General features: G+C 48.4%; 1 protein-coding gene across 1 annotated transcript in view; it reads right to left on the bottom strand.

Moving 5' to 3' along the window:
- SEPTIN12 (septin 12) overlaps nt 1-15,753 on the bottom strand; it is a 539,550-nt gene that overhangs the window by 485,098 nt on the left and 38,699 nt on the right. Inside the window, exon 2 of the mRNA XM_078662920.1 lies at nt 7,707-9,116. Coding sequence (XP_078519046.1) covers nt 7,707-9,116 — 1,410 coding nt within the window. The remainder of the gene's footprint in view (nt 1-7,706; nt 9,117-15,753) is intronic.

Raw genomic sequence — 15,753 nt, 5'->3', positions numbered from 1 at the left:
TGGTGCCAAAACCTCATACCCAAGATGGAAAGAGAGAAATGAGGTTTTGTGTGGACTACAGAGGTCTCAATGCTGTCACTAGGACAGATGCACATCCCATTCCAAGAGCAGATGAGCTCATTGACAGATTGGCTTCTGCCAAGTTTCTGAACATATTTGATTTGACAGCTGGCTACTGGCAAATCAGACTAGCTGAGGAGTCAAAAGCCAAGACAGCATTCTCTACCCCCAGTGGACATTATCAGTTTGTGGTGATGCCCTTTGGTTTGAAGAATGCACCTGCCACCTTCCAAAGGTTGGTGAATCAAGTCCTTGCTGGGTTGGATGACTTTTGTGCAGCATATCTAGATGATATTGCTGTCTTTAGCTCCACCTGGGAGGATCACCTGATCAACCTGAAGAAGGTTCTGGAGGCCCTGCAAAAGGCAGGCCTGACTATCAAGGCTACCAAGTGCCAGATAGGGCAGAGTAAGGTTGTGTACCTGGGCCACCTAATAGGTGGAGGTCAGGTTCAACCACTGGAGAGCAAAATCCAGACCATACAGGACTGGGCTCCTCCAGTTACCCAGACACAAGTCAGAGCCTTCTTGGGCCTGACTGGGTATTACAGAAAGTTTGTCAAAAACTATGGGTCCATTGTGACACCATTAAATGACTTGACATCCAAGAAGATGCCAAAAAAGGTTCAGTGGACAGTTAGCTGTCAGAAGGCATTTGATGACCTGAAGAAGGCCATGTGCTCTGCACCTATCCTGAAGAGTCCTGACTACTCCAAACAGTTCATTGTACAGACAGATGCTTCTGAGTTGGGGGTGGGAGCTGTGCTTTCACAACTTAATCAAGATGGTCAAGACCAGCCCATTGCTTTCATTAGCAGAAGGCTGACCCCAGGGAGAAACGTTGGTCAGCCATTGAGAGGGAGGCCTTTGCTGTGGTTTGGGCCCTGAAGAAATTGAGGTCCTACTTGTTTGGAACTCACTTCCTAGTTCAGACAGACCATAAGCCCCTCTTGTGGCTCAATCAGATGAAGGGTGAAAATCCCAAACTGCTCAGGTGGTCCATTTCCCTACAGGGGATGGACTTTACAGTGGAGCACCGCCCAGGGACTGACCATGGTAATGCAGATGGTCTCTCCAGGTACTTCCACTTAGAACATGAAGACTTATCTGGTCAAGGTTAGTTTAATGTCCCTGCGTTTGGGGGGGAGGGGGTTGTGTAGGAGAGTAGGGTCTGCTATCCTATGGTCACCCCAAATTTTTGCTTTTTGCTTCACTGGTTTTAGACTACTGAGGCTGTGGGCCTGCTAATCAGACCCCCAGCCTGCTGTTCTCTCTCTAAATTATTAATACATGTGCTATAGGTACATACCACAATTGGAAATGGACTCCTTGTCAGCCCCTGTACCATGCACTATAGGTGCTCAGGGCATAGGTGCCACCAAGGCCTACCAGGGGCTGCAGCATATATTTTGCCACCCCTGGCTGGTTCTTAAATTGACACAACTGGCTGATCACTCAGCTGGGGCAAGGTGGTGTAATCACCTCTTGCTTAGATATAGTATACCTATATCTAAACCTATATCTGGACACATATAAACCTGTGAGTCACTCCTATGGAAGGCCTTATCAATCCTGGAGGGTGCGTGGTTTAATGTGAGATGGAGCTCTGGCATGAGCTGAGCCTATCTGCAGCCGTCGGGAACAAATCCCTAAGCTGTTTCAGGATAATGCCATACCATATACTATTAAGTGCATTATAATCCTCGCGGTTATATAGCAACTTTGGTTTGGCTTTATCAAAACATGTTGTGTAAGGTGTCATACGATTTGGAATACTATCCCCTCGCCAGTTCTGGCGACGGGGATAGCATTCCACCCCTCTAGAGGGGTATGACATGTTGCTTTACTTAAATGCGGTTAATTTCTAAAAGGGCCTCAGATCCACAAAATGGATGCTTCTGCCACAGACACAAGTCTGACCCCCTGAAGCTGATCGAAACTCAGCCAAAGGGGCCTGGACAAAGGGTTTCCTGTCGCAGGGAGGTGTCACACCCCCCCAGACAGGAGATAGTGGATTGTAGCAGGGAGGTTTGAAAGAAACCAGACACTGCCTGGGGAGCACAAGGCTGCCCCTTGCATAATCCGGCGAAACCGGTTCTGGGGCACTCCAGCCCTCGTGCCAGCGCGGCCTGGATCAAAGGAAGGGGGTGTATCCACCCACTTCCTGGATCCCACCCATAGGAGGGGACCTAGCAGGTAATCCAGCCCCCTAGATTGGTATAAGAATGGGAGCAGTGCCAAAGCACTTCAGATTATCCTGATGAAACATAAGAAACGAAACTCTGGACCCTTCGACATCCTACTCAACGTAGAAGACTGAAGAATCTCCCTTGTGGTCCAGGAGTGACCACCCTGTGCAAACAGGCACCATCCAGCCCTCGACGTCTGCTTTGTTGCAGTTCCCGCCGGAACTCGAGCGACAGAGATCGACGAGATCAAGCTTGCCTGCCTTCTAACAGCCCGATCCACAGTCCCTGCAGAGCTGAGACCCGTGGAGGCGACCGGAAGCGTGGGGCACGCCATCTTGGAAAGATCACGAGACGCTGACCGTGCAGCCCACGAGTGACCCTCGAAGCTGTACAACGGGGTTTGAGAAGCCCCAACCCTGAGCCACTCTTGCACCGAAGTTCAGCCCTCCACACTCGACGAGTGCTGCGTGGGGCCCTTCTGCTTCTTTTGGCTCAACGCGTTGGTCCGGTCACTTGCCAGCTGGCCTGTGGCCCCTGTGCCGACGAAACTTGAAATTCGACTTGTGATTCTGGTTGCTCCAGATTTGCACCCGCTCCCCTGAAAAGGAGCCCCCACTCTGACCCTCCTGGTTCGAGTGAGAAGCAATCTCCCGGTTTCGCGTGGATTGCTTTTGCCAAGTGTTGTTTGCTCCAATCTTGAAGCCGACCGCGCCGACGGCGAGAGCCTGCGTGGGACAGATCGTGACCCGCTCCTGGACGTCGTAGATGCCCCAGAGCCCACGTGACAGCGGAGAGAAGCTCCTCGACAACCACCTGATTGCGCCCGACATTGCCTGGTTCCGTCCTGGTTCCACCCTGGTCACTGCTGAGTGACCCAGACTCTGTCCCCTCTGCTTTCAGGTACTTTTCGACTTGAGTCCACCCTTGGACTCCACCGGACACTTCTCCTTCACCTCGCCTGCAGCCCTTTCAGCTTCAAGCACCAAGAACCTGCGTGACGAAACCCGACTCAACTTCGACCCTGTGCACCCACTTCCTGTGGGTGAGGTAACATTGCAACGCCGGTGTTCCCACACTGGTACACACCTCTAGGGTCTGTGTCTTAAGTTTTGTTCCTCTAGGTTCAGCGGAAGTGTCCTTAAACTCTATTTGTGTAACTTTTACGCACCATTGACTTAACATTGATGCATGCTTGTGCTTTCAGCACTGCACCCGAATCCCGCGGGCTTTTCCCGACTTCAGCATTGCTTGTCCCGACTGCTCCCAGCGATTCCCTAGGCCCTAGGCCTAACCACTGATCGAATGGTCTCTCTTATACCATTTTTTTTGTATATGGTTTGAGTGGCCCCTTGGCCTCATCCAAAATTGTGCAACTTTGTATGTTATACTGTGCTTTTGATTTAACGCTTGTGCCCCTTTATTCATAAAGAATACTGGGGATTGTTTTTAGTAATAAATACATATATTTTTATAATATATACTTGTGTGGTGTCCTTTCATTTGATATTACAGGATTGTATGTGGTAAAACAGCTCGCTTAACACGACCTCTTAAGTTAAGCCTTTAAGGCTGCTTAGTCCATGCTACCCCTAGGATAGCTTGCCTAATAAGGTTGACTTACAACCAGACACCATAAGGGTTGTTTGGACTGATACAAGGTGGTTCCAGAATTGGAAACATCATATATCAGGCCAACTTCTCACAATAGGTAGTTGGGCTTCCAACATGGAGAATATGTAAGTATTGAATGCCGTATGGTGCTTGGATTGGTTACATGATTGATGTCAGAGTAGGATGACAGTTACAATTAGGTGGAAGTAGACAGCCAGGCTGAGAGGAGCTCCTGTCACCCACAGAAAATCAATAGCATAGTTTTCTTTAGGGTCACCTCAATATCTGAAGTTGCCTTGAGGTCTTCTCTGTGCTATTCTGTGCTGTTGCCCAAATAACTAAACCTAACCAAAGGTGTGCTCCATGCTCTGCTGTTGCCGCACATGCTTGCCTAGCATTCTAAAGAAAAGGCATATTGTAAAGGTTACAGAACGGCCTCAGGGTTGCATAACCCTTGTATGTTGCTGGAAAGAGCAGCATTTGGACAAATGTAGGTCCTTGTCTGAAGAACTATAGTGATCCTTCATGAAGATGGCCTGATTATCGAGAACTTGGTTGCGCTGAAAAATTGTCTGCACTTATCCCATCATGGAATTGATAGGGAGGTTAGGTGAGTAGTAGAGTCATCTCCACCCTTCCCCCATACTCCCATCCAAAAGTAAGCTTTCTTTATTTTTGTTTGTTGAACCCATAGAGAAGAGGGCAGTGCGACAGATTATATTTGGCCCTGTATTTAAAGTTATACCTCGCACAGCAGTACGCTCTACTTAAAACACATTTCAAAAACAATAAAAAAAGATTTACTAAGCAATATTTTCAGTGGTGTGCATTTTCATGCAGGAACTTGAGTAAGGTGAGTGCATACAGTTTGTCACCTTTGTATACTGTGCGAACACTATTTTGCAGTCTCACTGCTGACAGCTTTAGCCATCTGTCACTTACAGCATTGTAACCAATAGTTTAACATATATTTTGAGTGTTGTCTGAGTCTGCCCCAAGCTCATGTTTGGATGGCTTCTTTATCTATTTCAATTCCCTACTCCTGAATGTAATGGCTTTTCTTCCTGTTCTTAAGTTTGTCCTACCCTGGTGCATTCAGTTTTCCCCTTTGTTTTTGACTTGTTGAGTGTATTCTTCCAGAGCTGATGTTACAAATCTTTTTTTGTGCGGTTGATCTGATTTAGCAATTGATAAGCATTCATGTGTGCCCTCTCTGCATACTCCTGGTGCTGTCTGATAGGCAAGTAGGTGAAGGAAGAATTCTGAAGGGGTCCACTCAGGGGCGGCTCCTTCATTATAATGGGGGAACATCGCCCCACTGAAATGCCACAGCGATAAAAAATAAAATGGTAATGAACAGAATTCATTATCATTTTATTTTTCATCACGGTAGGAAAGTGCTCCTTTTGGCATGGCTAGCCCACACTTTTTGCCACACTAGGAATGCAACTTTGACTGAATGTGCACTGGGTTCCTGCTAACTAGGTTCCCAGTGCCTGTGTTCTTTCCCAAAACTGTATCTTGGTTTACACAAGTGGCACACCTCTGGCCCACATTTAAGTCCCTTGTAAAAGGTACCAGTGGTACAAAGGGCATTGTGACAAGAGAGGGTCTCTAAAGGAAGCAGCATGTATTATGCCACCCTCAGAGACACTTCACAAAACATATGCACACTGCCACTGCAGCCTGCGTGTTGTGGTGCATAGGTATGTCACCCCTACAGCAAGCCTAACAGCCCTAAGGCAGGGTGCACTACACCTCTGGTGAGGGAATAACTGCAGGAGCAGATATACCCCTATAGGCATTATAAGTGCTTAGTGAAGCCATACTAAGGACACGGGCTGGGAGCTTGTCGATAACAGTACCGCAGCTCCATGATGGCTTCCCTGAATCCCAAGATTTTTGGTATCAAACATCTCAGATTAATGAGCCCACACTGAGGCCAGTGTTGGATTCATGATTAAATGCACTCAGGACACCTAACAAACCTATCTAACCGATAGTGTGTAGCTGACTGGTCTGCACCAGCCTGCCATTTCCACAGTGTTTCTGACCCCCCTAAGGTGGAAGCCTTGTGCTCTTGTGGGTCGGAAACAAAGCATGTTCTGGGTGGAGGCGCATCCGACCTACCCCAGGGCAGGAACAGCATTCAAGGGCAGTGAACCTCAAAGGCCACCAAACCTTTGTTATCCTAGCCGGGGCCTCTCCAGCTAGTGGATATGCCTGCCCCCCTGACCAAGCCCCACTTTTGGCATCAAGTTCGGCAGGAAAAATTGTAAGCAGGCGAGGTTTGTCCCCTCTCAGCTAGGACCACCCCTAAAGTGTCATGAGCTGAAGTGACACCCTACTTTGAAAATCCTCTATATTAGTTGTGAGGATTTTAGCCAATAGTATTAGGGGTATTCCCCCTCCCCAAAGGGAGTGGACATACAAAGGTTGTATTCACCCTTAAGGTAAGTAGCCCATTGGTTACTACCTGCCATTACTTGCAACACCCCTAAATTGAGTATTTAGGGGCACCCCTGAACCTTGATCCTCAGAATGTTGGCAACCTAAAGAAGAAGGACGGAAGAGCCGTACCAGCAGTGAAGCCTCAAGACGACAACTGACTTGGCCACAGCCCAACCGACCTGTCTGCAGTCCTCGAAGAAACCTGCTCCAATAAGCGACTCGTCCAGCAGGCCCAGTGACCTCCACAACCCTGGGAGGACTGCCTGCCTTCCCTAAAGACCAAGAATTCATGAAGGCAGTGGCCCGGTCAACAAAGAAACTCACAAGAATGAGCTCCAGTGGCCTGCTGAACCGCCCAACCAGACCCCCGGAACTACCTCTGCACCGGACGCCTCTGGCCTGAGTTGAATTGGCACACTGGTCCTAAGAAGGTTCCCCAGCGGTCCTGAGCTCGAATCCACCCTAGAATGACCTCTCCTGGACTCCACTACGCCACCTGCCGCCTACAGCCTGAACATGAAGTGTTCTCCAACAGCAACCGGCTCCAGTAAGACTTATCCAACGTCCAAAGACACTACTGCACCAGCAGCCTACCGGCCTTGGGGAGCTCGTCAGACGGTGTCTGAGTTCTTTAGCACCCCAGCTCACCCCTCCAGAGCCACTGGTTCCCTTCCCCCAGCCTTCTGGTCAGAGCCTGCAGCCTTTGCTGGTCCTAAACCCCGAAGATTGACCCCCAACTCCAATTTTAATTACCTGCAACCGTCTCCAGTAACTAACATTGGTCCCCAGTGACCGGATTTGACCTCTGCACCCGGCCACCCCAGTGCTGTTGGTGGTGCAGTCTCTACGTTTACCTGGCCCTTGCCAAGTATTGGTCCTAGAAGCCGAAGACTGGAATTTTAAGTTGTGTACTTACCTATGAAATTACAACATTGTTTTTCCACCATAGGTTAACATTGAACTGTTTGAGAAATGCATGTGTCCATTTTTTATACTTAAAAATTGTGATATTGCAAAAAGTATTTTACTACAATTAAGTATATTTGGTTCTAACCAATAAATATACAAAAAGTACATACAGATGGTCTTGGATGCAAGTTAAATTGACAAATAGGCCCATGAATAGTGTGTATCAACAAAAGTGTACCCAGTCCAGGTGCGCAGTAGTTACTGGGCTGGCTCCAGCAGGCTAAATAATTACATTTGACTACAGTCTCCCCATTTATGTATGGATCTATTCGCATTCACTTATTAACAAACACTGTTGCATCTTTGTCCTTCCAGCATTACATGAATGTCCAGTCTTACTCTTCTTATGTATAAATATGTCCATTATAGGAACAGAAAGGTTTTAATGTGCTATGCTACTTCATACATTAGACAGTAGGATCCTTACCTTCATCCGGCTTTTTTTTGATCAGCCGGCTAACATTCTCAGATTCCTCCGTGGATACAGACATATTGCTGCCATGCCATGTATCCTGGGTTCTCAAGACTGTAGTAGGAGCAGCCTGATCAGCCAGGGAAAAGGATCGGGCCCGTTCCATCATAGACTGCAGGCTAACCTTTGAAGCAGGTTCCACAATGGCAGGTTTGGGCAGCAGTGGTGCAAGTCCAGAAAATGTGGCAGGAGGTGACGCCTGGATCACCTGAGCGGATGATCCCTGGTGAAACCGGCGTTCTTCCGGAGGGGACAGCGGTGGAGTCAGGGTCAAGCTAAGAGGAAGGGTGTCTGGAATTCTTACCATATCACCAGAAGCAAAAATGTCCCTTTGGATTCCTGCTGGAGATTCATGGGTTGTAGATGAAGGATTCAGTGGGCCTGAATTCACATGGGGCCCGACCTTCAGTTGGGTTCTTGGTAATGGTTTGGGGGTCACATGTACCTCAGAGACCAAGTTTTGGCATTCTGCGGGCTTCACCAAGAATCCGTCTAAACTGATAGGAAATCTTGGTATTCTGGCGGGCTGTGGATAAGCTGGTCTGACAAATGGTGGAGGAGTGGCATGATCCAGGCGTCCATTACTATGAGGCGGTGAAGAGGAAGAAGATGAAGAAGAAGAGAAAGATGGCTCTCTGCTGATGGCCTTGCTGAATATTGGTGCAGAGCTCTGTGATGGGGATCCCCAACCTGTTGGAGAAGGATAAGCATCATTTGGGGATGGCATTAGATCATGTCCCTGATCCTCTGCAATGTGAAGGTCCAAGGAAGGCATGGAACTATGGTTAATGACATCACATGCTGCAGGCCGTACTGCTGGCCGCTCCACCTCCGAGCGAAAAACACTTCCATGGGAGGAAGAGAATTTTTTCATGACGGGACTGGATATCCGGGCAATTCTGATGCCTGGTTCATACATTCCCACGGGCAGCTGGGATGGACGCTGGGGGGTGACCATCTTACTGACCGGCTGCCACTCTAGGCTGGAAGTGGAGCTGTGGAGGCTCTCGCTGTCACTACCTGGTCCAGACGAAGAGAATCCATTTGGCTGCAGGCGGGTCTGGAATGATGAAACACGTGTTAGGCTAGCATGGACATTCCCATTGCTCTTTGCCGTCTGAATGGTGCCTCTGTTGAAGGATAGACTGCTGCCGATGCGGCTCTTCTGGGCAGGGCTGGGGTTGGAACCGATACGGATGTGAGATTGGTAGAGGGGCAGGTGCGGCCCTTGGGATATTCGACTATCACCATTGCTTCTAATGACCATTCCGGGGGAGGTGGGGCTGAAGGGAGAGCTCAATGGGGAGGAGGGTGAAAACGCTGGTAGGTCATCCACGTCCTCCATGTCAAAAGACCTCTTCAGAGCTGCGGAAAGAAAGAAATATGGGAGTCATTACCAAAGGAGAACACTGTTAAACCTCTTAACAGAACGCAGGTGACAGAGAGAAACACCACCACCACTCCCAATATATTCTCTTCGTTCTCGTCCTACTTGGCTATGTCTGCATGCTTTTTGTTCCTGCCCTACTATTCTTTCTCCTCTTTCTTCGGATTGACACTTGATTGACTCTATGAAAGGCACAAAGCGCTGCACAACATTTGGCTTGCTCCTCACAAAACTTGACCATTTACATGCAACACTTGGCCAACTCGTGCACATTTGCCCAATTCGTCACATTTGCCCAGCACCATACTTGCCAAACTTACATAGCCATTTACATTCCCGGCTTCCAAACATATTGCTCAGCTCTGCATGAAACTTTGCAGCAGAGCACATTTTTGTTTATTTGAGGATACACAAAAATGCAATTTAAACATCACAGTTTGCATGGATTACATTCATTTAGCTTTTTTCTGCGATTCATATACAATGTGACATGGTCTGAACCACGTGGAAATATTATTAATAATAAATAATAAATCCACATTTGTAAAGCGCACAATCACCCACAAGGGTCTCTAGGCGCTGGGGGCCATCGGGAAGATTAAGCAAGCTATTGCCCAGAGTCACATGGTGCTGAGCTAACCTGCCACCGGCGCCGGGGATCGAACCGTGATCCCCAGATTCCAGCGTCAGTCGCCCTGGCCGCGGCGCCACACCTCTGTTTTTCTAAGTTTGGGCTCTTTTCTAGAATGCAAATCATACTTAATTCCGCAATAAGTACCAGGTTTAGTTGACAGTTGGCCAGTGTCTATTTACTTTTTGGTTCAGGCCCTATGTCGTGTGCTACATTTCAATTTTCCTCCCAACTTTCTATTAACACCATCTTCTTTTATTCATATGTGCCTTTGGGCTGATTGTGTCATTCCGAGTCAATGTGTCCAACTATGTGATTTAGTTGACTGGATTGGTTTTTAATATTGTGATTATATTTTCTTGATTCTTTTAATCACGTTATTATCTGTACATTGGGACTATCCACGTCCTGATGTAGGCAACCAGTAATTACTGGCAAGGTGAACATACCAGGACTTGTAAAGGACAGAAATGACTAATATTTGTTCTGTTCAATCATAATCTGGTTATCTATTTTGGGGCTGTTCAGTATTACAATTTCAGGACCTTTCTTTACAACTTGATGTAGATTACAAATTTACGGTGGGTAGTTGATTTTTCTTTGGTATTTTATTTTGTGTTCGATGTATGGACGATTGTGGTTGTACCTAAATTATGAAATAAAACATGTTCAATATTTTGTGAATGTTGCTCTATGATCCCTTGTTGTCTGTAGTCTATCTATTGAGTTGGGTGTTAGAAAAAGATACAGGCTGATTTAACTCTTTCAGTCACAGTTAGAATTTATAAAAGGAAAATAATTGGAATTTTCCAATTCTTCCTGGTTCTTTATAGATTGAACAAATTTGCCTGCTGGGCATCTTTTTGATTCTGTCTCTCCAATGCCCCCCCCCCCCACGTCTCAGACATGTTGGAATTCAAGGAGTTGAGCAGTGCTGTGCAAGACTGTGCAATCCTGCATGCAAAACACCCGACTAGCCAGCCAACACGTAAACCTTGTGCCTGCTCGAAATTAATCCTGTTTTTATAGTCATTGGAAGCGATGTAGATCGTTGGTTAACACGTGGCGACCATGGATGTCCAAGGTTTAGGCTTGTTTTGAATGTAAATTGAATATTGATTGTTCCATTTGACCTGAATGAATGAATGAATGAATGCAGTTTTGTAGAGCGCGGACTTAGCCCAAGGGCATCAAGGCGCTAGTGCGGAGCAACCGGACACAGAAGAAATAGAGGCCAAACTTAAGCAAGAGTATCAGAAAAAAGCCAGGTTTTTAAGGCCTTGCGAAATAAAAGAAGAGGCCTGACCGGAGAGCTCTAAAGGAAGGGAGTTCCACAACTTGGGCGCGGCCGTGGAGAAAGCTCTGCCACCCCATTTGACCGTCTGAAACCTAGGGACAACAAGAAGGTTTTTATGTAAAGATGGAAGGGGTCTGATGGAGGCATAATGCTGGACAAGAGACTTGATTTCTTCAGGGCCGGCATCATAATATGGGTAAAACACAGCATTTTAAAAGTGATCCTGCGGTCGATCGGAAGCCAGTGCAGGCTCCTGAGCGTCTAGGAAGATTCAACACCAGCCTTGCTGCCGCGTTCTGTACGATTTGGAGCCGGTGGATAGGACTCTTGTTAATGCCCATATAAAGGGCACTGCAATAGTCCAGTCTGGAGGTCACTAATGCCATAGTGGCCTGCTTACGTGCATCAGGGGAAAGATAGTGGGAGATCTTCCTGAGGATCCTAATAATACCGAAACCGGTGGAAACAGTCCTGTTTATCTGAAGATCTAAGGAGAGGGCAGTATCCACTATCACCCCCAATTTCTTCCCATGGGAAGCTGGGCAGGGGCACACCCCGATCGCGGGCGGCCACCACTCACTGGGCCAGATTTCCTGATCTTCCCAAAAATCAGGACCTCGGTCTTCTCTCCATTCAACTTCAGGAAATTCTCCACCATCCATTGGGAAACAGCCTCCATACAGCTCCTGAAATTAAGGGCACAGTCCTTTACCGTATCTGTAATAGAGCCCATTATTTGAGTGTCGTCCGCGTATGACAACCACCTGGACCTGGAGACACCACATGCCAGTGTTGTGTAGCGTTTTAGGATCCAAGCGTAATTTACCGATTCATGCCCTTATATAGGTACAATTCACATAGCCCTTATATAGGCATAGAAATCATAACCATATTTAGACATAACCCATCCAGTCCAAATACAGGCATAGCTACTTCCACTAGTTCCAAAAAGCCACAATGATTTCTTGGAAAACTCGGCTTCAGCAGTCAGGGACATCCCCTTTCTTGAATATTGATTTGTCCTAGAAATCATAGAGTTTTCAAAGAACTACCATTCCATTGGGGTTCCTTTGGTGACGTTATTATGTCCGACTTTACGTCAAACAAGGCACCTTCAAAGTATAAAAATGCCTACACTTGCCCTAGCAAACACACAGTGGTTTGGAGCAGTTCGACTATCTACTTGCCCTACGCAGCTCACTACAGCAAGTGCCGAAGGAAGCCGACCCTCCAGCTGACGCACTGACAGAGAGGCTGCCTTTCTTTCGCTGAGAATCCAGCTCCAGTGTTTCCAAGCTCCCCCTGCGAGGTGTTGGGAAATCGATTCCCGAGACAAGAGATACCAGACCTCCTTCATTCTAAAACCAAGGGAGAGGCAAAACCTAAATGAAATTTACCAAACCATGTAAGGCCACCTTGCCTGGCCTGCATGGCTTTATAAATCTACAGTAACTCAACGCATTGCAAATCGATGCCTTGCACGACTCTGTGGCAGGGAGACGTGCCATGGGTGGTGCGTGGGTGTTCTCACACATCCACCCATGCATTCTGACACGTTCCCAGATTTACCAACACTGATAGACCTGAGAACGCATCAGAATGATCAGGCGCCACCCGCGAATAGCGGTGGGGGCGTCCCTTTTTGCTCCAAATGCAGGAGCCTAAAAGCAGGAGTCCCTTGTCGGTTTCCGGAAAACAAGAGGGTCTCTGGCTGGAGACGTCATTTGGGGGGGCGCCAGGAGGCATCACAAGAGGGGAGACCGGCCTCTTTTTCTCTCCACTGCGTACCAGCCTGAAGACTGCATCAAATACCCACCCACTTTAAGAGATCGTACCCAGGCCGTTCGTCTCACCGAATTCTCTGCCCTCCCTCACCCGGTTCAGTGTGGTGTCCCTCAGGGTTCTTCTCTCTCTCATTTATTATTTAATCTGTATATCTTTCCACTCATTTCTGCACTTCAGCAAATGGAGGTCACGTGTATAACTATGCCGATAACCTCCAACGTATTTTTCATCTTTCGCACTCCCCAGTCTGTATCCTCAACTTTCAATCTGTCATTCTGTTCATCAGTGATTGGATGAACTGCAACCATCTTAAATTAAATCCGGACAAGACTGAACTTGTCATCACTGGTAGCACTCCCAGTCCTTGGTCCCCCAACTGTTGGCCTTCCTCCCTCGGCACTCACCCCACGCCCTCTTCTTCAGTCAAAACACTTGGGATCTCACTTAATAAACACCTCACTCCCCACTCTCAGATCAGCTCAGTTGTCTCTTCCTGCTTTTTTGCCCTCCGCACTTTACGGAAAATCTCCCGGTTCTTCTCTCTCCCTGCCCTAAAACTGATCCTGATAGCAATGGTCCTTTCCCGGCTGGACTACGGGAACATAGTGTATAATGGTGCCCCTGCATATGCCTTTCACCGCCTCCAGCTAGTCCAAAACCAGGCAGCCCGCCTGATTTATGGGCTACCCAGATTTCATCATACCACTCCCCTACTTAAATCTCTACATTGGTTGCCAATTAAAGAACGGACCCTTTTTAAGCTGGGCTGCAACACCTTTCAGGCCATGGCGGGGACTGCCCCAGCGTTTATCTCATCCGCCATCACTGTCTACTGTCCCAACAGAGAACTTCGTTCCTCCACTAAATTCTTTCTTTCTGTTCCCCGGTTTAAAAAAAGTAAATCAGGGGGTTTGAAATTTGCTGTCCTTGCCCCTACCTTCTGGAATTCCCTTCCCCTCGATTCCCTCTTATCTCGAATTCCATAGGGCTCTCAAGACTTTTCTATTTTCACTCGCTTTCCCACCTCAGTAACTTCTCCGCTCCTGCCCTGGGTTAAGCATCCTACAGCGCCATGAAACCGCCTGGTATACGTGCGCTATACAAATCCCTGTAAATTCAAATTCACTCACCCCTAGAGAGAGGAGGGCGGCGAGTTGCACCTTGTGAGGCACAACGCAGAGAAATATCTTTGGTTGTTTCCTCGCCCTACAGCACACTTAGAAAACGCCACTGAGAATTGTATTTGGAGGTGGAAGGTACCCCTTCCTGCACAAACATAATCTTGCCTACAGCGCAGACCTCCTTGTGCCATAGTGCAAAGGTGCCTGCGCTGGTGCTAGCATAGTGCAAAGGTGCTGCGCTGATGCTAGCATAGTGCAAAGGTGCCTGTGCTGTTGCTAGCATAGTGCAAAGGTGCCTGCGCTGGTGCTACCATAGTGCAAAGGTGCCTGCGCTGGTGCTAGCAAGCAGTTTGTGCGCCAGAGCTGGTAGAGAGCAGGAATGTGCAATTTTTACACAGCGCAGCAAGCTGTCTTGCTGCGTTGCATAGCTTGCTGCGCTGCATCGTGTGAAATAATGATGAATATGGCCCAGAGGGTACCTAGCTGCACTCGTAAGGGTAACGGAGCAGGACGACCGGGCACATTTCTCCGAAATGCAGGAGTGCAGGAAAGCTGTGTCTAGAGTGAACAACCCACTAGGAAGGTGTGCATGCCATCGGGAATTAACGTAGTGTGGGGGGGGGGGGCTGATACCGCTGCACCAATGATCGCTCACCCCGGCTTGCCGCAATCTGTTCTGGCGATCGTCACATGGGGATGTAGTGTAAGATACCGCCCAGAGCTGCCGACTTTAGAACTGACGAACCAGGTCGAGTTCGCGCTATATAGAAGTGTAAAAAGTTTAAAAAAAAGCTCTGCTTGCTCCCACCTTCACTAACCGATGTTATTATCCAACTCAGTGTGTTGTCTCCACCCAAGATGGAACAAAAAGAAAAGCCGGTTCTGCCAGCAATAGAAAATGCGAGACGTGTAAAGCACGGACTTCTAGAGTCGGCGCTGAACCCACTGCGCTACCATCTGCAATAGACTAGCAGTCCTACGCGGTCATAGTTGCCGGAATCTATACCTAAGGAGGGTTACCATCTTCTACGTACACAGCGTGAGTCTGAGGGCACTCGCCGTGTGTGTGTGAGGGGGGAGGGAGAGGGGGGGCGGTCCGGCTTTGTATAATCATTTAGCCATTTTTCGAATCCCCTGCCCAGCCTGTTTCTAAGGGTCTGTGGAGGGTCCCGTTGACTCACGTGGAGGCGTTGCATTGCAGTGGACAGACCTGCCACTTTCGTAGTGGGCAGTGCGGAGTGTCACACCTCTCCATCTGCCCCATCTGCGGGAGGGGGCACTGCCCCACGCCTTCTGCTGCACAGCGAGGACTTTCACACCTGGACATCTCTCTCGACACATCCCGGGGCCCGCACGTACTCATCTGTCCCATGTGCCACTGATCTCCGTGGGCGGGTGATGACCACCCACGGGTCGACCATTTGTGCGCTATGATGTGTGGGAACCTCATTCCAACCACTCGGCGCGCCCATCAGAGGTGCAGCCGGGAGCCGGGGCCGGCAACACAGTTACCTCTGCGGTTCTGTTTAACCCCTTTCCAATTCCGGTCCTAGCAGCATCGTGCTGCCCTCCCCCTCCCTTGTTTTGGAATCCACTGGTGGTGGTCGGGGTCGTCAAGAGCTCACAGCGGATTACGAGGACACTTTGATTCCCACAAGGGTCACCCCAAGCCTGTGAATACTAGATCTGGTAACACTGCGCTTCCCACACCGGAAATAGTCCCCTGAAAGCACCACTTCAATCCCACAAAGGGATTTAAACTAGTTTACATTGATGAACGT

The sequence above is a fragment of the Lissotriton helveticus genome, chromosome 10 (assembly GCF_964261635.1).
Source record: "Lissotriton helveticus chromosome 10, aLisHel1.1, whole genome shotgun sequence".
Lineage (NCBI taxonomy): Eukaryota > Metazoa > Chordata > Amphibia > Caudata > Salamandridae > Lissotriton > Lissotriton helveticus.
The sequence above is the reverse complement of the archived record's forward strand: the minus strand, read 5'-3'. Positions and strand labels throughout refer to the sequence as shown.